Source organism: Cucumis sativus, chromosome 4, assembly GCF_000004075.3.
Source record: "Cucumis sativus cultivar 9930 chromosome 4, Cucumber_9930_V3, whole genome shotgun sequence".
NCBI lineage: Eukaryota > Viridiplantae > Streptophyta > Magnoliopsida > Cucurbitales > Cucurbitaceae > Cucumis > Cucumis sativus.
Genome location: NC_026658.2, coordinates 26099535 through 26123210, shown reverse-complemented (window position 1 = coordinate 26123210; position 23676 = coordinate 26099535). Strand labels below are relative to the sequence as shown.

The 23676-nt window shown below is 34.6% G+C and overlaps 5 protein-coding genes across 6 annotated transcripts; 4 read left to right on the top strand and 1 right to left on the bottom strand.

Annotated features, from left to right (window-relative positions):
• Positions 1-695: 695 nt before the first annotated feature.
• Positions 696-3856, top strand: LOC101223199 (G2/mitotic-specific cyclin-2). The gene is made up of 11 exons (XM_004145492.3): positions 696-1032; positions 1204-1267; positions 1401-1548; positions 1714-1773; positions 1870-2068; positions 2159-2284; positions 2396-2485; positions 2898-3119; positions 3199-3297; positions 3395-3573; positions 3671-3856. Exons 2-11 carry the CDS (start codon positions 1213-1215, stop codon positions 3813-3815), a joined length of 1323 nt encoding a protein of 440 aa, XP_004145540.1. The 5' UTR covers positions 696-1032; positions 1204-1212; the 3' UTR covers positions 3816-3856.
• Positions 3857-5940: 2084 nt separating this feature from the next.
• On the top strand, positions 5941-12809 carry LOC101222966 (BTB/POZ domain-containing protein At2g30600). Of its 2 annotated transcripts, none has more exons than XM_004145491.3 (13): positions 5941-6262; positions 6751-7644; positions 7992-8321; positions 8959-9189; positions 9542-9703; positions 10236-10448; positions 10536-10583; positions 10676-10740; positions 11393-11525; positions 11618-11692; positions 11776-11856; positions 12175-12243; positions 12320-12809. In XM_004145491.3, the coding sequence occupies exons 2-13, from the start codon at positions 6850-6852 to the stop codon at positions 12536-12538; spliced, it is 2421 nt and encodes an 806-aa protein (XP_004145539.1). In that variant the 5' UTR covers positions 5941-6262; positions 6751-6849; the 3' UTR covers positions 12539-12809. The 2 variants fall into 2 exon arrangements, with proteins under 2 accessions (XP_004145539.1, XP_011654264.1); XM_011655962.2 differs by lacking the exon at positions 5941-6262 and adding an exon at positions 6461-6616.
• Positions 12810-13338: 529 nt separating this feature from the next.
• Positions 13339-15648, bottom strand: LOC101222727 (small nuclear ribonucleoprotein SmD3a). The gene is made up of 5 exons (XM_004145490.3): positions 15410-15648; positions 14322-14374; positions 14143-14209; positions 13995-14051; positions 13339-13777 (listed from the first exon to the last, which is right to left on the bottom strand). Exons 1-5 carry the CDS (start codon positions 15566-15568, stop codon positions 13715-13717), a joined length of 399 nt encoding a protein of 132 aa, XP_004145538.1. The 5' UTR covers positions 15569-15648; the 3' UTR covers positions 13339-13714.
• Positions 15649-15786: 138 nt separating this feature from the next.
• LOC101222489 (dolichol-phosphate mannosyltransferase subunit 1) lies at positions 15787-18784 on the top strand. The gene is made up of 8 exons (XM_004145489.3): positions 15787-16082; positions 16560-16659; positions 16750-16783; positions 16858-16934; positions 17754-17779; positions 17890-18054; positions 18145-18259; positions 18339-18784. Exons 1-8 carry the CDS (start codon positions 15976-15978, stop codon positions 18441-18443), a joined length of 729 nt encoding a protein of 242 aa, XP_004145537.1. The 5' UTR covers positions 15787-15975; the 3' UTR covers positions 18444-18784.
• A 15-nt stretch (positions 18785-18799) lies between these two features.
• LOC101217137 (probable acyl-activating enzyme 1, peroxisomal) lies at positions 18800-22444 on the top strand. The gene is made up of 2 exons (XM_004145550.3): positions 18800-20333; positions 20766-22444. Exons 1-2 carry the CDS (start codon positions 20139-20141, stop codon positions 22248-22250), a joined length of 1680 nt encoding a protein of 559 aa, XP_004145598.1. The 5' UTR covers positions 18800-20138; the 3' UTR covers positions 22251-22444.
• Positions 22445-23676: the final 1232 nt, after the last annotated feature.

Sequence of the window (23676 nt, the reverse complement as noted above, 5' to 3'; positions counted from 1 at the left end):
ATTTAAAAGATAATCCACGATTTATTTTGAGTTTAAATTATAAACTACGAGCAAATATTATAAAACGAATGATTAATTTCATGAATTTTAAATTTAATTTATCAAAATTATTTTTTATCGAGATGGTAATAGAAAATAAAAAGAAATTAGTTGGATGAACTAAATTTGTGAAGTAAAATTGAATATTTAAAACATAAGGTCAAAATGGTATTTATCTATTTTGAATGCATGAGTTGGCGTTCAAATTTATAATTCAATTAAACAACATAATTCAAATAATGAAAGAATTGTAAAAAATAAAAATAAAATACTTTGACCAATTTAAAAATAAAACAACATTATTAAAAATATATATTATTTTCTTAAGAATTAAGAGAATTAATTTAGAAAAACTGAAATAATTGAATGATGGGTTAATTAATTAGGTGAGGTGAAATTATTATTGGAATGCGAAAAAAAAAAATAAACGTTAAAGGGAAGGAAAAGACGGTTTTAGGGTTGAAAAAGGATTTTGGAAGTGAACGGGAAGAAAATTTGAAAGCACATGGAGAGGTAACCGTTGAGGAGCGCAGAGAACCACGCGACTTTTCATCAAAGAGATCCAACGGCTATGATTCACTAGCCGTTAGATTCAAATTTTTTCATAGCAGGACCATGTGCGGACATATATCCGCTGTTTACGTCTCTATTTCGCTTATGCAGTTTGGAATTTGTATTTTCATTCTCTCTTTCTTATTTTTCTCATCTTTTCTTTTGTACTAGAGAGAGAGAGAGAGAGAGAGAGAGGGAGAGGGAGAAGAGCGCCACTGATCTACTTCTTAGACTGTGAGAAGCGGCGGCGTATCGGAGGAGAGAGATCGCGCCGGCTACCGATGGAAGTTTTTCGAAGTTGTCTCTCTCTGGTTCGTTTGAAAGTGGGAACACCGGCTGGGACTCATTAGCAACTGTTGTAACCTTTTTGATCAGAAGTCTGAAAGGAATTTTTTGGAGTTCTTGATTTTAGAAGGTTGGTTTTTGCGATTCACGATCTGGGTATGCGCTTCTTGATGGAATCTTCTCTCATTCTTTTGAAGTTTGAATTTTTTTTCCCTCCATAGCTTGAATGAATAGTTCGTATTCTTTGACTGTAATGTTCGATCTTCTTTGACTGGCTGTGGATATGGCGATTTGATTGTGAAATCTTGTGGGGGTTACGATCTGTAGGTGAAGGAAATGGCTGGATCGGATGAGAACAATCCTGGAGTGATCGGACGGGCAAATCTCCATGGTAATTGAATTAGGAATGAACTTTTTTTAGGCGTTTCTTCAGAATGGGGATTTCTATTTTATTTGAAATTAGTTTTCTCTCGAGGCCTGTAATGGAAATGATTTTTTTTTTTTCTCTTGGATGAATTTTAAAGGGAGTTTACGAATTGGTGGTGGTGGCGGTGGCAAATTGGTCGTGGGGATGGGTCAAAACCGCAGAGCTTTGAGCAGCATTAATGGAAATGTTGCAGCAGCACCTCCTGTCCCTCATCCCTGTGCAGTCCTGAAAAGAGGCTTAACAGAGTAATGATCTTTTAATCTGTTTGGTTCCTAAGAAAATCCAGGACAATGAAAATCCCCATGGCATCTTTTGTTTCTTTCTTGCTTTTTAATCTAGGACCCGAGTGCTTCTCCCTTGTTTCTTTCTGTGTTTCAACTCTAGATCTTACGATTGTTCTTAATTCTCAGAACTGAAGTTTTCCTCAACAATAAAGACCCTCCGATTCCAATTCATCGACCCATCACTCGGTCAGTAAACCAGCCTCATAAAGCCTTTGTGTGATACTTGTCTGCAATTTCAATCACAGCTTCTTGATCTGCATTTTATTTTCTTGTTTGTTTTAGGAAGTTTGCAGCTCAGCTGGCGAATAAGCACCAACCACCTGTGCCTGAGGTAGATAAAAAACCACTGCAATCTGCTGTAACTAGAAAAGAGTTTTCAGATCATCACACCACCATAGAGGAAGATGATTCCATGGGTGAATCAGCAGTTCCAATGTTTGTTCAACACACAGAAGCAATGTTGGACGAAATTGACAGAATGGTAATGATTTGAAACCTTTTCATTTTGTATCACAACTCACTCATTCTTTCCTTGAACTGCGCCATTGACGTGCATTTAATTAAACTACAGGAGGAGGTGGAAATGGAAGATATAGAAGAAGAACCAGTCACTGACATAGACAGCCGCGATAAAAGTGATCAACTAGCTGTTGTGGAGTACATTGATGACTTGTATGCTTACTATAGGAAATCCGAGGTAAAGAATGAAGAATCTTCCAGACAAGTCTAAAACATAAACCTCATGTTCTCGTTCTCGTTCTTGTTCCTTCAGGGTCCTTGTTTCTGATTAAAATGCTCCTCTTCACAGGTTTCTGGCTGTGTCTCACCAAACTACATGGCTCAGCAAGCAGATATCAACGAGAGGATGAGAGGGATTCTCATTGACTGGCTAATTGAGGTTAGTTTAGTAGTGAGGTAGCAAGGCAATTGAAAATGCAACTATTAAGGAAAAGATAACGGTATGTAGTATGGAACATCATCTCTATTGGTACAAGACATCTTGGGTGAAGCCGTGTCAAAAGTGAACAATCCAATCTCGTAGGATTATAGAGATACGGAGTGTTTTGTTGTCCTAAACGTAGGAGAATAACGGACGAAATATTTGTGATGATTTATAATAATGAAGTCCATGTGGATTCTCATTTGTTCTTGAATTAATATTCAGTACTTGATGATCACCGCACAGTGTGAGGCTTGTGCTAATTACCATAAATACTTCCACAAGTGAGAGAGTGTTTATGTTATATGAACATGAACTCCATTTCATTATGAAGAAACTAACAAAGCAGTACATGATGTTTTGTTCAAAGGTACACTACAAATTTGAGCTGATGGAGGAGACATTGTACTTAACAGTCAACCTGATTGACAGATTCTTAGCGGTTCACTCAGTTGTGAGAAAGAAACTCCAGCTTGTTGGAGTGACAGCCATGCTTATTGCCTGCAAGTATGAAGAGGTTTCTGTTCCTGTTGTGGATGATCTTATTCTCATATCTGACAAGGCCTACAGCCGGAAAGAAGTTCTTGACATGGTTAGTTTTCTTTATTCTCTTGATATCTTGCAGAATTCTGAATACAAGGGACATGATTTTATTGAATGATTTTTTGCAGGAGAAGTTGATGATCAATACTTTACAGTTCAATCTGTCTGTTCCAACTCCTTATGTCTTCATGAGGAGGTTTCTCAAAGCTGCACAATCTGATAGAGAGGTAAGAAAAAACAGCAGAAATGAAGCCACAACATAAATAACAACAACTTAGGCTACATTCTAATGTCTTGTCATTTCCATTTTTTTTTTTTACGTAGCTGGACCTCCTCTCTTTCTTCATGGTGGAGCTCTGTCTAGTAGAATATGAAATGCTGAAGTATAGACCTTCATTAATGGCTGCTGCTGCAGTCTTCACTGCTCAATGCACATTGAATGGCTTCAAAGAATGGAGCAAAACCAGTGAGTGGCACACTGGGTATTCACAAGAACAACTTCTGTAAGTAGAGAAAGATGTTTGTAGTACATGTGTGTTTGTATCTTATTAACTTTACAATGATGGAATTTATAAAGAATTGTGGGTTTGTGGTTTTTAGGGAATGTTCAAAGCTGATGGTGGGGTTTCATAAGAAAGCAGGGACAGGGAAATTGACAGGAGTTCACAGGAAGTATTGCACATCAAAGTTTGGATATGCTGCTAGAAGTGAGCCAGCAGGCTTTCTATTGGAAGAAAGATTGTGATAGCTTTTGATTTTGTGAATATATGTGTGAAAGGAACAAAAGAAAAAAGTCTTTTTTTTTTTTTAGTGTGTCAAGAATAATTTCTTTTTTTAATTGGGCTGGCTAACCTTTTGCTTTGCAATTCTTCCCTTTTTGGGTTGGGGGGAAATGGGATGTTGTTGTAGAAAGAGCAACACAAGTTGCCCCTGCCTTCTTTATTTTCCTTCTGAATGATAATTCTAATTTGGACAAAAAGGAAAAAAAAAAGATATTCATTTTTCTCCATTTTTGTGTCTTTTGTAGAATGATGATCTTTAATTGGTAAGGTTTATTAGGGTAAAATTTGCAACATTTATTTAAGTTTAAAGGTGATTTTTTTTTGGATAAATTATAATTGATCGTAACATGAGGTTACGATAAAATCACCTAATTTGTTATATTAAAAAAATAGCTAAATTATAAAAAATGTTCCTCAAGTTTCGATGTTCGAATAAAAAATACTTCTAAACTCACCCGATATTACATTTTTATACCAAATTTCTCTTGGCCTTCAAAATAAAAACCACAATTTTAAGTTAAAACAAAAATGTGGATATTTGATATTTTCACATTTCAAGGGTTTCAATATATCGGGGTGAATCGATCAATCACAATAAGTAAATATGAAAATAACACTAATATAAACTACACGTTACTAATTTGAAAATAATAAAATATTTATTTACTAGTTTATAATTGTTTTTATAAAATTTCATAAATATGTGTCATGATCAAAATTTCTATAATCAACATCTGCATTTTAAACCTTGATTAAAATATAAAATTTGACAAAATCTGATGAAGTTTTTGAAAAAATTATCTTTAAAACTAATTTATGTCATCGTATTATAGTACAACTATAACTAGTCAAATAAAAAAATTCTCGTATTAATAAATCTATGTCATCGTCAGTTAATAGTCAAATGCATTTTTTAATTTGACAAATGTGAACTATTGTGTGTTAATAATAAAATTAATTTAAAATTTATGGTTTTAACTTAAAATTTTGATTTTGTTTTTAGTTTGTGAGAAAATTGGTGTAAATTTTAAATAAATGATAATATTTCTTAACCTTTTTAAGGTCAATGTATTTTTGAAACAAAACTTTAACATTGTGAGCATTTTTTAATCATTTTCGAATGTTTGAGGATATATTTGAAACTTTTGAAAACTTCATAATACTTTTTTTCAAAGTTGAGGGATACTTATGTAATTTAGCCTAAAACATTCATTTGAAATTCAAACAATCCTCTACCCGTAATGAAAGTCTATATAAACATATGCTAAATAACGACCAATTTTTATACTCATTACAAATATTTGAGATCCATTTCTTCTCCGTTAAAGTATACTGAAAAATCAAGTAATAAAAATATTTAACTTTGCCATCTTATTTACATTTTACGAAAATCAAAACATCATTATTATGCATAATGGTTGTGTTAACTTCAAACAATTGAAATATCGATGCCAATATTAATATCAATGTAATATTTTATTTTTAGGATTATATGGATGGATATCAAGTAATATCAAGTAATATCAAGTAATATCGTGTAAATAAAAAAGGGATTCAAAGTAATATTTTATTCTCATGTTTACTACATATTTATAAAAAAATATTACTAAGCAAAGTATTTATAAAAGATATATGTTTATTCATTAATCCAATTTTAACTTTTATAGATATGGATGAATATTTTGATCCTATTCATAGTCATATCAATAAAGTGTTCAAACCCTTTTCTCCAAATACTTATCAAAAACTAAGGGAAAATGTAAATGAATTGTATCGATTCAAACATTGAATTTTGAATTTGTAAAACATAATGATAAGTTTAAATTGATAGAGTTTTGGAGTTAAATTGGTGCAATTATTAATGTAGAGTTTAGGATCACGTCTGATGGTTTGATTATATTTATACGTATAAAGATATATAAAAAAGGTTGATTCTATGTGAAAAGTAAAAAATGGAAGGCAAAGTTTTGGAGCACTGTAATGGGTAAGAAATACAAAGATCTATGCTATTATATTAATCGTGATTGTGAATTTTTGTTTGAAAACGAAATGACGAATTGGGTTTTTGGATAATCGATTTGGTTCATCCTGTCGTTTAGTCGAGTAGATTAGCTCTGCCACGCACTTTGATGGCGGTTTGAAGATATTTTGCCCTTTCTGTGGATAATTGGAAAGAAAACAGAAGAAAATTCCAAAAATATATCCGTCGGTTCTCTCATGTCATCAATCAAAACAAGCTGTCCATGTCGCAAGTTGTGCAAATATCTGGATCAAGTAATGGCCCTCGTTTCGTGCTGTGTTTAGATATATACTTGGAGAGGTGAAGCTCCATTAAATACTAATGGCGCCAATCCAATACCTGCGATGAGTATCGATCGATTTGTTTCAATATGATCCAAAATTATTTGAGGTGGGTTTTGCGTTTGCCTTTTTATTTTCTTATTAAATTTATGTTGGAGATTGAATCCTCTTTTTCGAGATTTTTCAGTGGAGTGATTTTAACGTTTTCTGCATCTATTTGTCGTATGTTCTCGGGAAATCTATGCGAACAAAACCTCCGTTTGTTAGTGGTGTTGCTGTTTGTTGTGGGTTAAGATTCTTGGTCCAGTTGGGTTCTTCTAGCAATTTCTAGATATCCTGTGATTGAGATATTTGAATAGTTGTAGGTCTTTGTTTTTGTCCTCTAAGATTGTCATGGATAATGGGGTACCTGTAGAATAAAATCTGGTTCACAATCCATCTCCACCGATTTATTCACTGGCTAGTATGTTCTTATTTACTGATTGGAGCTTATTTTTTTCTTCCAACTAGGAGTGCTTTTAAGCAGTTTCTTATATCCCGCATATTCATTTCTGTCTATATCATCCACTCAAACTGCGACAGTGTGTTTCTTACCAGGTAGACAAGTTTGCCATCCATATAATTATTTGAGGTTCCTATCAATTCAACTGTTGTTCTTGCTCTGGGGAGTGGATATTCCAATATTCTTGAGGTCTGATGATGGATAAGAAGGAGAAGAACTCCATCACGGTGGCTCCTTTTGAGTGTGCTTGGCTTAAGGATTTAAGATTTCGGGAAGCAGGACGGGGGTGTGTGGCTTTTGAAGCTTCCGCTCATAATGATGTCACACTGGTGTTCCGAGAGAACGTGGGGAGTCAACATTACCATTACAAACGAGATATGAGTCCTCATTATACGGTTATAATAGGTAGTCACCGAAATCGACGTCTAAGGATTATAGCCGATGGGAGAACTGTTGTTGATGTAGAAGGTGTTGCTCTTTGCAGTTCCTCAGCGTTTCAAAGCTATTGGATCAGTGTCTATGATGGTTTGATCAGCATTGGGAAGGGAAGATACCCTTTTCAGAATATGGTCTTTCAATGGCTTGATACAAATCCAAACTGCAGCATTCAGTATATTGGGCTTAGTAGCTGGGATAAACATGTGGGATATAGAAATGTTAATGTTTTGCCGCTGACGCAGGATCATATTTCCTTGTGGAAGCATGTGGATAATGGTGATGAAGGGGAGGACGATGTGGAATTGGAGTTTGAAGATGAATACAAAGATTACAAGAACTGGGGCCTCGAACATTTTCTTGAAAATTGGGATTTATCAGACATACTTTTCTGTGTAGATTCTGGAGAAACGCTTGTGCCTGCTCATAAAGCTATCTTATTTGCTTCGGGAAACTTTCCCTCGAATTTGTCGCAAGTTGTCGTGCAGCTACATGGAGTATCATATCCAGTTCTCCATGCTCTTCTCCAATATATTTACACAGGTCAAACTGAGGTAATTTCTCTGATCGTATGTTTTTTCTATATATATATATCCTCTTTGCTACTTTTGGCTGAATGCATAATTATTTATCAGATTATGGACATGGCTTGTTGTCTTTTGACATCATACAGATAGCTTTGACATAAAAACTTTCCGCTCTTACCTCTTTCTGCCCCTTTTTGTTTTGTGTCTTGACCATTTGTTTTTTGCCTAATGTGTTAGGCTTGAATTGATTCTAGATCTACTTTGATATTCTGTTAAGCTGCACCAAAAGCAGGCAATTTGAATCTCATCACAGATACAACTAAATAACTATTATGTTTAATAGATTGACGATCTTTGATTCTTATTTACTATAGATTCTGGAGTCCCAACTTGGTTCCTTGAGGGATTTAGCCTCACAACTTGAAGTGATAGCGTTAGTGAACCAGTGTGATGACATGATGGGACAATTAAAACTGAACAAAAAGTTGTTGGACTCGGGCAATAGGGTGGAATTATCATATCCAAGGACTCAGCCCCATTGTACTACAGTATTCCCCTCCGGGCTTCCACTAAACATACAGAGGCTCAAACAATTACAATGTACTAGCGAGTTCAGTGATGTGTCCATCTATATACAAGGTCACGGATTTGTTGCCCATGTGCACAAAATCATTCTTAGCTTATGGAGCATGCCATTTGAAAGGGTGAGCAATTGATACATCTCATCTAATGCAATTATGTTATTGCTATTATTATTACTTTGTTATTGTCTTTTTTTTTTTTTGGGAATGTTGAGCACAACGTTTCTTCTTGTGAAAAACAGTAAACAAAATCCTCAAAGCAAAGTTATTGGAGGCCACATTCCTGTATAGTTTTTTCTCAATCACATGGTTATGCATCTTTTAGTTTGTGTTCTTCACTCTATTGGTAGGATTTTCAAGATTTTTTATGTTCCATGATAAAAAATGCTCCTTGATCCTTGGCATGCTTGTACAATTAATTTTTTTTGGTGAACTTCTGTGATTACACAACTTTGTTTAATAGTGGACTGCGGAGTAAGAACTGATAATTGAAATGCAACTTGAAAGGTTTGGCTTGTAATTTATAATGAAGACAGAAAAACAAATTAGAGATTCTTTGCAATATTTGCTTAGGTATGACCGCACCTCTTCTATGTTTGATAACGAGTTTCCTATAGTTGATACCTACTGTGCCTTCATATAAGGGTCAGGATGCTTTCAACTACAATTTGCTGTCTCTGTATACTTTTTGTCTCAGGTTAGTGTATATGTGTTTTTTCTTCCTATGTTTAAAAATTCTGTTCTGGTGGTACGTGGGCAGATGTTTACCAACGGAATGAGTGAAACAGCATCCTCTGAGGTTTATATTAGGGATGTATCACCAGAAGCTTTTCAAACCATGCTCAAGTTCATGTATAGTGGAGAATTGAGTAAAGATGGTACAGTGGAATCTGATGTCTTGTTACTTCAACTACTATTTTTAGCTGATCAATTTGGTGTCTCTCTTCTTCATCAAGAATGCTGCAAAATACTTCTAGAATGCCTTTCGGAGGTAGTGTGGTAATCCTTACTTGTACACTTGTTAAGAGGATGTATTTAATTCTTTTGTTAATTTTTTTGTGGATTTTTCATTATTTCTTATTGTACTTGTATGACTGGAAGATAAAGGGAGGAGCGTCATGCAGTTTCGGGGTTCTGAGAACAAAAGAAGAGAATCATTTTACGATAGTGAATTATAGAAGTATTGATATTGTACATATTATATGCAGGGATGGAGTCTCCTAGTGGAAGATGGTCATACATCAAGATTTTTTGTTTATGCACAAGTTTAATGGACGAGGAAGCAGACAATTTTGGGAAAGTTGGACTTTGCTTCCGAAGCTAACTGTTGAACTTTGTTGCAGGACTCAGTATGTTCCATCCTTCAAGTTGTTTCATCAATTCCATGCTGTAAGCTCATTGAAGAAACTTGTGAGAGGAAGTTCTCAATGCACTTTGATTATTGTACGACTGCAAACATTGAATTTGTTATGTTAGATGAGTCAACTTTCCGCAAAATCCTTCAGGTATGGGATCACGTTTTTACTGCTTTCTTTTATGGGTACTAATGGTTAAGAATTTTAGGACAAGTATTTATTGCTACGTTGGAGTATCTTCTATCATAAAGCTACTCTGAAACAACTCTAGGTTTAGTGAAAGAGGGATTTGGTTTTTAATTAAAATTTATGGATGCAGTGATGGTGGTTAATGGGGGTAATTAGATCAATAGAAGTGCTTCAGCTGAACTATTCACTATCTAGTTTTAGAAATGACATCATAAAACCGCTTGTCAAATCGACATCCCCACATTTCCCCTGATTTAAAGCAATTTCTACTTGAAGCTATTGTCTGTGAAGCCCATAAAAATTTTTGTACTTGATAGTTGCTTTGCTTTCTCTATTAAGAAGATTATTTACGTGGGACCATTTCTTTGCCCTGATAATGTAGTAAGACTCTTATGAAAATCTTATATGATTAAGAAAGGAAAACCTGTGGAAAACTATGTCTGTTTAGATGTTTTTGGACGTTTATCGTCATTAGGTGAAGTGGTTCTTGCAGTGCCCTGATTTGACAGTGACGTCTGAGGAAAAAGTACTCAATGCAATCTTAATGTGGGGTTTAGAAGCAAGTGAATTATGTGGGTGGATGGCGGTAGATGAGCTTATGACATTTTCAACCCCTGAAATCCTTTTTGGTGAGAGACTTCAATCTGTTCAGGATTTACTTTCTCTCGTGCGATTTCCATTGCTCCCATATGACTTGTTGAAGAAGGTATGCATGTTGCAGTTAAAAGATTTCCTAGCTTGTAATTAAAATTACAAACTTTTTCAATCTTGGTTTCCTATGATTATCATACAGTTGGAGAACAGTAGCATTAGCAGGAAGATTCGTACCTTTAAGAATCTTGTGAGTGAATCATTTCCTTTGGTGTTAATAAGATATGATATGATAAAATCAATGCTTCAACTTTACCATTTTCTTCTGTTGAGCTTTATCAGGTGAAGGAAGCTATCGACTTCGTGAAACTTGAACCATCAAGCCTAGAGGACAAGAAGAAGAACAAGTAATGTGCTTTTTCATTTTTTACTGATTCTATTTTTATGATAGTGATGTCATATTTCATCATCTTAAAGTTTAAGAGATTATTATATCTGATTTGTAAGATGGAAAGGAAATAATGTTACTTTAGTAAGATCTAGTTGAACATGTTCACTGCCTCCTTATAGTTTCGTTGAACAAGATCTTTTATGCAAAGGCTCTGTTACATTTCTCTAACGACACTAAATCATAGGACGTGGAAGTTTAAGGATCAAACATTACACGAACTAAAACACGGGGACTAAACACATGTTTCAGCCTTAATTAGTAATATCTGATGGGGTTATTTTATTTTTTCACGAGACTGCTTTTTTGGATAAATTTCTTGATTTCACCTCGTTGGAAATACTTAGATGTAAACTTTCCAAATCTGCTTGATGTTTGGTGACCCGAGTAAGCACATGTACCATTAAACTGTTCTTGTTATAACTTCTCTTAGCAAGTTGTCAAAAGAGTTTTCGTTCTTATGAGCACATGAAATTTGTAGTTTTTTCCAAGCTAGCAAGTTTCTTTAAAAATAAATAGATAAATTCAAGTTGCCTTAGAATAACACCTTTTTACTTTATAAGTGGCCTGGCCAGAAGTACTGTATCAAGTTTTCTTGTTGGTATTTGCAGTGTGAGATATCAACATAGACGGTCTAGTTATAAGGAGCTGCAGTACATTTGTGATGGGGACAGCAACGGAGTTCTATTCTTTGCCGGTACATCATATGGAGAGCACCAGTGGGTTAATCCCATTCTTTCAAAGGTAGGTTCTCAAGCTTCTAGACGTTCTTGTTTCAGCGCTTTTCTCAGTTTTGGTAAATTCATCGCTAAACCTCTTGTTCTTTTACTTTCCAGAAAATTACTATTACAACAAGCAGTCCACCTTCAAGATATACAGATCCAAAGGTTCTGGTCTCGAGAACTTACCAGGTAATGTGGCGAAACTTCTGTGCAAAACATTTTTTCATACCAATTGAGAGTGCTCTGTTAACTAGGTTGATTGCCCTTTTTAGGGAACTTCCTTTACGGGCCTTCGCGTGGAAGATGGGAAAACTTGTTCATGGTGGATGGTAGATATTGGCGAAGATCATCAGGTTCATCTCTTTATTCTGTAGCACTATTGAAATATAGTAAAGTTAAAGCATGGATTGCAACTTGTTGCCTTGGGCATAGAAAACAAAAGGAATTGAATACTTGACCAAATGGCCGTGCTTCTAAGCTCTTTGGAGTGAGCGGACAGAAGAATTGTAGGCCATCTTGTAGCTTTTGGGCTTTCAAAGTTTTCCTTTTCGAAACAATCCGTTTATAATCCTTATGAAACAAGGGTATTCAAGTGATAAGCTTTACTGCAGCCTTCACTTCCTTTGTTTTTAAGTTATCGCCTCATCAAATGTTATTTCTTTTGGATGCAGCTGATGTGCAATTACTACACGTTAAGACAAGATGGTTCAAGGGCATTCATCAGATACTGGAATCTTCAGGTAAAGCTTATCTCTCGTTTTCTGTCTTTATCCTTGCTCTCCTTTTGCAAACTTATCATTACGTGCATTTGTTTAGGGGTCATTCGATGGGAAAACTTGGACGAACTTGCGAGTACATGAGAACGATCAGACGGTCTGCAAACCTGGTCAGTTTGCATCATGGGCAGTAACTGGACCAAACGCTTTACTTCCATTTAGATTCTTCCGTGTTCTTCTAACAGCCCCAACAACCGATGCTTCAAATCCATGGAACTTGTGCATTTGCTTTCTGGAACTTTATGGCTACTTCCTCTAGATTCCTATATTTGTAGATTATTGTGCCACTCCTACGGTCACTGCTACTGCTTCCTTTCGAGCTGTAAATTATGCGGGTAGATAACGCTTACTGTTTCAATGGTTGCATCACAGAATAAAAAGGTTTTGAGGTTTTTGTAAGGATTGTCTAGGGCAATGCTGCTTTAAGATGAGATCTTCAGGAATAAAGGGTTTGCAGATGTATGGTAATGTATGAAAATATTACTATATGTTTGGATGCGAAGTAAACGATTTTCTGTTTTTTCTTCTCCTTTCGTCTTTTTATATTTCTTTAGTGAAACTAAAAATGGAATCAGTTGATTTGCTTTGTTCCTTTCAGTTTTTGTGAACAGTGAGCAATCTTATATACCATGTTGCTCATATACTCATGAGGAATAAAGGCAATAAAGGTGTTGCCAAAAAAGCACAAGGTAATGGAATGACGTACAATTTTTCAAAAAAAAAAAAAAACATATAATTGGTGGGGATAAACCATGGACAACCATGAAAATAAATACGAGATAATTGTAAACAAAAAATAGAATAAATATGTAAACTTAACATCAATGAGTATTTAAACAGTTAATTTGCAAATTTGAATTAATTACAATCAAATTTTGAAGTCAATTGGCAAAACAAGTGATAGACAATTGGCAATTATCTAGTACAACTATATGGTACAAATATACTAAAAACTTGCATGGTTTCCGTTCAAACTTTGGTTGTTATTTCGATTAAGGAAAAAATAAACTCTAGAATTTCAAACTAAGACTTCTTGTGTTTTAATAAATACAAAAAGGGTGAGGAACTTGTTCTGAAGAAGGTAAATATTGTAATCATAGGTCATTGTAGGCAGTCTCATAATCATAGATTAACCCAAAACATACAGCCAACGATAGAAGTAGAATAAATGGCACAAAGACATTGCTCCTATGGTGATAAGATGCAAATAACGTCCAATACATACATGACAAAGAAAGGGACTGAAGTAAATAGTAGATTATCAAGTTGGTGATATTATGGTCAATCGCCCATTTTCAACAAAATGAACAATGCATATGGCTCTCTTCAATGTTGATGATGTCAATACCGGAACTAGTAAAAACTTGATGGTCGATATCCCAATGACTTTCTAGGCTTTGAACTAAGGATATAACAAACTATATTCATGGTTTCATCACCTTCTGCCAGATGGTGGAGCACCCCGACCAGGTGCACTTCCACGGCCAGCAGCTTGAGCCTAGAAAAGAGAGGACATTCTTGTTAATTTTTGGAAATCTATAAATGTACGAACTTTATTGTGACACTCAGTTTTTGCTTGTAATATGTCATCAACTGGATTCTTTTATACAAATGCACAAAGCACAAAGCACACGTAGGTTGATCTTCACACTGATTCAAAATGGGTCCAGGAAATAAACAACCGATGTACAAAAAACAAGATGCAAAGGACTTACTTTAGCTCGCATAGCAACAGCCCTGCCCCTGCCAACACCAAGTGAGGCGCCTTTACCCTTCAAAATCCAGAAAGGATGAGTTAGGAAAAAGAAAATACAAACAAGGATTCCATCTGAATTAAAATTCAAAGGTATTAAGTTGAAATACTTTAATTCTAGCATCAAGACGCTTGAACATTGGTGCATTCTTCAGCATGTCTGGTATGACCATAAAGCTATCATGTATGAACGTATGTCAGCATACCAAATAAATCTTAAAAGAAACCCCTCAAATAAGAAATAAGAAAATAATTGGATAATCTACAATAAAGGAGATGGTACAGATACCTGACTTTGCTGCCTCGGATGAAAACATGCTCAAGTTGTGAAACCTTACCATCCTACAAAAAAGTAAACCCGGTGAATATAACTCTCAATTATATACACGCAAGCAAAGGGTAAAAAAACTCAGAGACGTTGAGCAAAAACTATAACATAAGCAAAACACCAATAGTTTAAACAAAGGAGATGGGTGAATGTAAACATTGATATATCTGAGCATTTTATAGAAAATGTTTTCTTTCTAATTACTATATATCCATGATAATGCCAATCTCTCGAATTCAACTTGGTGATTGTGCATTGCATAGTAAGAAAGTTGCAATCAAACAGCGCACTCAGGAAGAATCAATGTGCATACTTAACATTTGTCCCTAGTTGATTTAATCAATTCCTTTTGCAATCAAGAATGTGGCATTTTGTTTACATAGAGAGGAAGCTGGGTACCCAGTTGTAGTGATCTCCTTTTCACATACTGTCCTGTCCCAGATTCATTTTGGAGATTCATAACAACCAGAAGCAACAAAACCTATGAAGCCAGGCCCAGAAGTTAAAGATACAAAAAAGCCATCTCCTGTCAAAATGTTAAAAATCTTGAGAAAGCTTGCCCCAACTAGGGTGGTGGTGCCCAGGACTGGACATTGTGGGTCATTAAACAATTGATTTCCCCATTTTCAGTCTCATTAGACCAATGCTTTATTTTGGAACATACATATCGGGTTTGTGAGGTTTAAATGCAATTGTTGTTCCTTTTAGATGTTGGAATTAAAAACATGGGGAGTGTTTTCTATTCTCGGAAATTTTCTGGCGTTCGAACAATGCTACTTTCATTTCCTATTAAAATTAAAAACAAGACAAATAAAAAGAGGGATCACGGCAGTTGAAGCTACAAACTTTATGAAACTACACCAAATTAGGTTTAACACAAAATTCAAAAAGTACTTGAACTATATATTGAAGTGGGCAGCTTTAGAAAGAAAGAAGCAGAACATACGAGATGAACTAAAGCCAAAACAAACAAACGTAAAGAGTCAACTAAGAAACAGAAATTGCACAATGGAATGATGAACAACAAAAACATAAAAAAAGAGAGGAACCTTGGCAGTGTAGGTGATGTTTTCGAGCTGGCAGTTCCAGTTATCCTCGCACTCGATCATACTTCCTCTGTAAAGCTCACCGCTTTTAAGCTCCACCGACACAACGTGGCCCGCGGCCTCATGGAGTAGCTTCACTGGAATTCCCAAGCTCCTACTCATGGCTACTCCTTGCAAATCACGAATCTCAAATCTCCCTCTAAAACCCTAACGCCCTCTCACCTTCTCTTTAACCCTTTAGAACTTACAAAATGCAGCGCCAACTCTACTTAAAAACGACGTCGTTGTACTGCTTTTGATTTCCTCCCTTCTTTGACTTAAACGACATCGTTCCACCATTTTATATAAAATGAAAGCCCACGGCCTCTCCAAGAAGAAAAGCCCACAGGCAAATTCTCAGGAATAAGGCCCACTGAAACTACCACGACTTGTTTTCGTCGGCGTTTTCGTCTCTTCCTTCAGCGTGCCATCGAAGTTGCCGTCGATCACTTTCCAGTTGATTCCGCGATTGTTGATCATACGGCTTCCTGGTTTAAGAGTCGTCTCTAAGCTTTTGCGTAATCGAATTCATGGCGGAGCCGGAGAAGGAGAGGGACAAGTACAGTTTGATTGTCCCAACCTACAACGAGCGCATCAATATTGCTCTCCTCGTCTACCTCATTTTCAAGCACCTCCCGTACGTATCCATTTCTCTGTTTGCAATTGTATCCCTCTATCGATCATTTGTTATATTCTTTGCTACGAGACTCTCTGGAATGCTGTAATCAGAATTTTCGAATGAGGCTTCATTTGAAAATTGTAATTCATATATTAAATCAGGATTCGCTTCTGTTTCAATTTATTCAGCTTTTTTCCAGTGAGATTTAACTTTATGAGATCGATCTTGTTCCTGAGGTCGAGGAGGATGCTTTTGTGAAATTATTGTTTGCAGATTTCATACTTGAGTTTTTGGATTGAATTATCATTTTCTTTGTGCTGTTGTATTGAGTTAACCTAGAGTTTTCAATTCTGTCTTTTCTGTTTATTTTTACAATATTGGAATGGAAGTTGAAATGGCAACAGATTACTCACGCATTCTTTTATTGTTCACTGTCCAATTTTAAGAAGAGGAAATTGGAAATGATGATGTACAGTATTATATTTCTGGTACCAGGGATGTTGATTTTGAAATAATTGTTGTTGATGATGGAAGTCCGGATGGTACTCAAGAAGTTGTGAAACAGTTGCAAGGGCTATATGGTGAAGATCGGATCGTAAGTTCTCTGTGCTGTGCTTCATTTCTGCATTTGTTGCAGCACAGCGTACTCTTTAGCTTATTTTGTTTTTTTGTTTTTCCAATGCAGCTATTGAGAGCCAGACCTAGGAAGCTTGGATTAGGTAGGTGGTGCGATTGCTTCTTTTGAAAATTCCACAGATCTCATTACGGATGATTGATGAATAACTAATTTCAGGAACGGCTTACTGTCATGGTCTCAAGCATGCAACTGGTAATTATGTTGTTATAATGGATGCTGACTTATCTCACCATGTAAGTGTTTTTAGGAGTTCTGAGAACTTCTGATAAGAATATTCTAGCATTGGTTTTGGGATTTGAAATGTTTCCGTGGGTTTCAATCTGCATTATCAATGCCTATTTCCCCGACATTATTATCTTTCATATTGTATTAGTTGATATCTAAGTTTCTTTTATAATTTAACAATAAAATGGCATGAATAAGACGGAGATAAACTTCCTCGTCTTTGTTTAATGCTTAACTAGAGGTTCTGTTTGAAATTATGGCACTAATACATGGAAGAACAGTAGATAAGAATACTTATAAAAATATAATTGCCGAATGTCATATAGTCGGAACACATGACTCTAGTTTCATTTCTCTAACAAATGGGCTCTACTAAAAGTTTTTAAGGAGAATGAGGATGTTCTAACATAAAAGATTGAGTGACAAGCGAAGAATGTGGTTATATAATTTGTGTTGTGTTTCTATTAAAAAACTGTTGTAATGTTGGGACAAGAAATGCAGATTCCTTTTGATCGCGCAAATGTCAGGTTTTGACTGAATCAAGGGTTTTGCTTTGCTTATATGTACGCTAGGAAGTAAAGACCTCTAATCATATGTTTGTGCTTCTGAATTTCACCACTTTGAGCATGTAATTGGATAATACATCCAAACTTTTACTTTCTTCTAGCATGTCTTTGTTTCTTAACTCGATTTGCAAACTTCCATTCACATGTTTACTGGAGTTCTAAGTTTTCCCTCCTCCATTTTTCTCTTTGGTAGTTTTCTTACGATCCTTTGTCCATGGAATAACTTTGTTTTTCATTTCCTTTTGCGCCTTGTTTTTGCAGCCAAAATATTTACCCAGCTTCATTCAGTAAGACAGATTTCTTTCAACTACTTCCCTTCACTTCCTTAACTCAGCGTCGAAAAATTTTGAACTCTAAATATTAACAACCACTTATTTTGCCTTTTTTTCTTTTTCAGGAAACAGTTACAAACTGGTGCCGATATAGTTACAGGAACCCGATATGTGAAAGGTGGCGGTGTACATGGATGGAATCTTATGCGAAAACTAACAAGTAGAGGAGCTAATGTTCTTGCCCAAACACTTTTATGGCCTGGTGTATCAGATTTAACTGGATCTTTCCGGTAATTATCACTTTTCTTTTCAATTTATCAATCAAATCAATCGTTCATACTTCTACAATTCTTGATGAATGATTTATTCTTATGTTGTAGGCTCTACAAGAAATCAGTGCTAGAAGATATCATCACTTCAGTTGTTAGCAAGGGATACGTCTTCCAAATGGAGATGATTGTTCGAGCTACAAGAAAAGGTTATCACATTGAAGAGGTAGAGTTGTGACCTGTGACAATGTACTACTCTTTCTACCCTTGTTCTTGACATAATCCGTGTTTCATTGTGCCGACAGGTTCCAATTACGTTTGTTGATAGAGTGTTTGGAACTTCCAAGCTTGGAGGATCCGAAATTGTAGAGTATTTGAAAGGTCTATTGTACCTTCTGGTCACCACATGATCAGACATTAAACAGTGAATTTGATTTATCGGCAGGTAAACTTCTTGTTTGATTTCAACCCTTTGCCCATTTCTGGTTAAGTACCCACCACCCCCCAGGCCTTTTTTTTGTGTAAATTTGAGATTATTTCTTAGGAAGTATTTTCATAACTATTAGTTTTCCCCCTAATTTCCCTTCAAATAGTAACTGTCATAGATTGATTTTGATTATGGTATAGCATTATCTCATAGCTCAGGTATTGGCTTTCCTGTCTCATTTACTTCCTCCCAATATAAATTGTACAACATTTCATTTACAAACATCGGTGATTGGTATATGAATTCAAAGTTCAATTTACATAATACTTAACCCCCCCCCCCCCCCCCCCCCCCCATTTTTCTTGAGTGAGTTTTAGGGTTTTGAACCGAACTATTTGGTATGCTATGATGGATTGACAGTTCAACTATTTGGTCTCTCACATCGAGACTGATTTACTGACAGTTTAACTAATTTTTGCTCTTTTACGTAGTGATTGCATCTCAAGCTATGATTGTCTAGGAGGACACATCCTTGTAATTCATGTATGCAAGGTTTAAAATGTTGATATTAATATTGATGTTCGTGAAAATATTGAAGTCGAATTTTATGGAATTGCCCATGGAAACATCAATAAAGTTTATTAAAAGTTAAAAACCTAAAATTCAAATAAGATTTAGTAAATATACATAGTGTTTACACTTGAAACAAATTTAAATGTTATCTTTATATTGTCTTCACACTTATTTGTTCACGTTTTTTTTTTCCAGTATGGTCAAAATGTTAATTTCACACTTTTCGTAGATATCAAATGAAATTCGATACCAGCAAAATATAATACGTATAGTAATGTGGAATGGGAATCCGAGAGAGATTTACATGAACTCTATAGCAAGTTGTGGTTTGATTGATCAAACAACATAAGGAGCTTAACATTTAATCCTAATTTGAGCCATTAGACTACTACTAATGAAACCATTTCATCGAATAGAGTGCATATGGATTTTGTTCATTGTTCGCCCATCCATATAATACTAGAAATTCAATGTCATACTATAGAGCATTTACTAATTACCTTTTTTTCTTATTTTAATTTATCTTTGGTAAAAGGACCTAAACTAATTATTTGTACAACAAATGCCAGGATTGATATAAAACAATGATAACAAATTAACATTTTAAAAAAATACTTAATTATTTTAATAGAAAAACTAAAAAAAAAAATAGAAAAATAAACAAAATATTTACACTGTTTTTTAGTAGGCATAAATAGTTTGTTTTTTATTATTTTTGAAAATAAAAACCTATTAATAATTAAATTACCCTCTCTCTCTCTCTATTTAATGAAAATCTAAAAGAAAACTTACATTAATTAATGAGTATTAAGTTTTAAGTTATAGTTCTTAACTCTAATCACCATCATATTTACAAGTAACCCAATAACACGAAAAACAGAACTCATGTTTCAAATTATAACTTACGTTTTACTCATTTATTTTTCTATTCATTCGTAACGTAATAGAAAAGAAAAATTATATGTTTGAATTTGCCGCCTCATTCATTCTTTGTTAGTTGTTATATAAATAGCAGAAAGCAGAAGCTGAGGATCAACAAAAATTGGCTTTGCTTCTTCCTTTTAACTTCACATTTCCAATTTCTCTTCCGTCCACTCCACTTTCAATGGAAGGAATCCGTTGCTCTGCCAATTCCGTTCCTCTCACTCCGATCACTTTCTTGGAGCGCGCCGCCGCCGTCTTTGGTGACAGAATTTCTCTCGTCTATGGAAATGTCCGCTTCACTTGGAGAGAAACTCTTCAACGATGTACTAAATTCGCTTCTGCTCTAGTTCATGTCGGAATCTCTCGCGGCGATGTGGTCTGTATTCTCAACTTTTCCATTTCTGCTGTTGATTCGCTTTGTATGTATCTGGTTGTGGCTGTATATGTAGAACCGGAGTAAATTGCAGCATTACTGATTGGTACTGTTATGTTATTTCTCTGTTTGTTCTGTCAATGAATTTATATTGAATTGGAGATAGGTGAGAACGGTGAATATGAGTTTTGATAGTGTGCATTGTGTATGACTGAAGATATAGGTTTCGTTTTGAAGAAGAATCACTAAGTTACTGATTTTGTTCTTTCTTGCTTCTGAACTGCGAGTCAATTCGATCTTCTGTTTCTTATGGTGTTGATTCTTCTTAGTATCTAATTTTATGTTACGGATCTAATTTGAAGCCTCGATGTTCTAGTTGTTGATTATAATCATTGATCTAGTTTTGCAACTAATTACTCGAATTAACTCGAGCAGGTTGCTGTTTTGGCACCGAATGTTCCAGCTACATACGAGCTTCATTTTGCTGTACCAATGGCTGGTGCAATCCTTTGCACTCTCAACATGCGCCATGATGCAGCAATGGTTTCTACATTGTTGGGTCATTCAGAAGCTAAAATCATTGTTGCAGACCACCAATATCTACATATTGTAAAGGCAGCAATCGAAATTATGTCCAAGACGATGGCGGCAGAAGAGCTGCCTCGTATTGTCATTGTTCAAGAGTTTGATCATCCATCCTCCAACATCAACGGATTCGACTCTGCTTCAGATGATTTAGAGTACGAGAGCCTTCTAAACACTGGAACACTCGATTTCGAAATCAGACGTCCTATAGATGAACGGGATCCAATCTCTCTTAACTATACTTCAGGCACAACATCGAGACCAAAAGGTGTGATTTACTCCCATAGAGGTACTTATCTCAATACTCTATCCACAGTCCTTCTGAATGATATGTCCTCAATGGCTGTATACTTGTGGACTGTTCCAATGTTCCATTGCAACGGATGGTCTATGACTTGGGGTGTGGCTGCACAAGGCGGCACAAACATCTGCCAAAGAAATGTGAATGCCAAAGAAATCTTCGCTAATATTTCTCTACACAACGTCACTCACATGGGTGGCGCGCCGACCGTATTAAACATGATCGTCAATGCACCAATTACCGAACAGAAGCCGCTTCTGGGGAAGGTAACTGTGATGACCGGGGGCGCTCCTCCGCCATCTAATATACTGTACAAGATGAGAGAATTAGGATTCCTTATTGTCCATTGTTATGGTTTAACCGAAACGTATGGTGTTGCAACATTTTGCCATTGGAAACCTGAATGGGATTCTCTTCCCGATGAAAAGCAAGCAAAATTGAAATCTCGTCAAGGAATGCAACACATTGGAGTGGAGGGGGTGGATATTAAGAATCCCATCACCATGGAAAGTGTTCCAGCTGATGGAAAAACCATGGGGGAAGTTATGATCAGAGGAAACACCGTAATGATTGGTTATTTGAAAGATGTTAAAGCTACAGAAGAAGCCTTCAATGGGGGATGGTTTCGCAGTGGAGATTTGGGAGTAAGACATCCTGATGGTTACATAGAACTGAAAGATCGTTCAAAAGACATCATAATTTCTGGAGGAGAAAACATTAGTACAATTGAAGTTGAATCTGTGCTATTCAATCATCCATCGGTTCTTGAAGCTGCCATTGTAGGAAGACCTGATGATCATTGGGGTGAAACCCCATGTGCTTTTGTGAATCTCAAACATGGTTCTAATGCTACAGAAGAAGAAATCATAAAGTTTTGTAGAGATAATCTTCCTCATTACATGGCTCCAAAAACTGTTGTGTTTAAATCAGATTTGCCTAAATCCTCAACAGGGAAAATTCAGAAGCTTATTCTCAAGGAAGAAGCTAAGGCCATGGGGACCCTTTCCCTTGCTGCTAACAGGTTAGCTAAATAAATAAACAAAAGTTTAATAAATTAACCAAATAAATTAATTACATAAAACACCTTTGTTAATTTTTTAGATATATATTAATTTAAGTTTTGGATTAGATCAATTTCATATATTGTCTTCATACTAATCTTATTTTATATATATATATATATATTTTATATTATTGGCCAAACTTTAGTGTTGACTTTAATTAAAAATTTATTATATTGGATTCACACAAGGCAGTTAATGTAATTGAAAATTGTAGGTGTAATAATAATTTTCAATTTATAACGAAAAATCTCAAACTTTTAATAATTTAAACTTCAAACTAATAATATTTGACACGAAATAGTTTAAGATTTAAATTGATGCAATTTTAAAGTTCAAAGTTTAAATTGATATATCTAATAAAAATTAATGGTATAAAATTGACATCTACCCTTTAAAATATTAGTAAATATAACAAAATTTAAATTTAATTCTTGAATTCTATCACTAATAAGTACATTGTTTGTAAGTTGTATATATGCATCGAACTCTATCACTAATAAGTACATTGTTTGTAAGTTGTATGTATGCATCGAACTCTATCACTAATAAGTACATACTTTGTAAGTTGTATGTATGCATGTATGTATAGTCTATTATAGGTAGACCTTGATATATTTATAATTATATTGAAAATGTTGTTATACAAAATAATTATTACCTCCGGACATGTTATATATTATTTTGTAAAAGTATAGTCTACCACTAATATGTTTTTGTATATTTGTGCTTTTCTTAAAAACTTTGTTATACAAAATAATTATTAGTTATAGATATATCATTTACGCTTTATTTAAACGTACAGTGATATCACTGATAAACTTTATTATATTTGTAATTCTTACGAAAAATGTTATACAAAATAATTACTAGTTCTAAAAATATTATTTATTATAATTAATATTTACATATGCTCATATCACACCTCGTTATCAATCCAAACTTAAATGGTTATATTTTCAAATATTCCAAGTAGCTTTCCAAGGAGTAATAAGATAAAAGAATCAGATAAAGATAATAATCAAATTTTGGTATAAGGTGTAAATTTCTTTGTGAAAATTGCTTTATGTAATTGTTATCACTCAACCTTTTTAAAATTCTCACAGAAACAAATTGAAAGTTTATAAATTTATTATACTGAAGTCTAATTTTATATTTAATAACTACTAAACACCAAATTGAGAAATCTAACCTTTTTAGTTAAAAGATGTTTTGAAACTTTAAATTCCGTGCATATGATTTTTAAAAATAAGATCTATTTTTATCTCAAATTAAAAACAAACTTTTTAAAATTATTTTTTAATAATAACAAAATTCATTCCACCCTATACTTTATTAAATTTTTTTTTCTTTTTCTATATTTTGTAAACAATTTTATTATATATGTATAATATATATT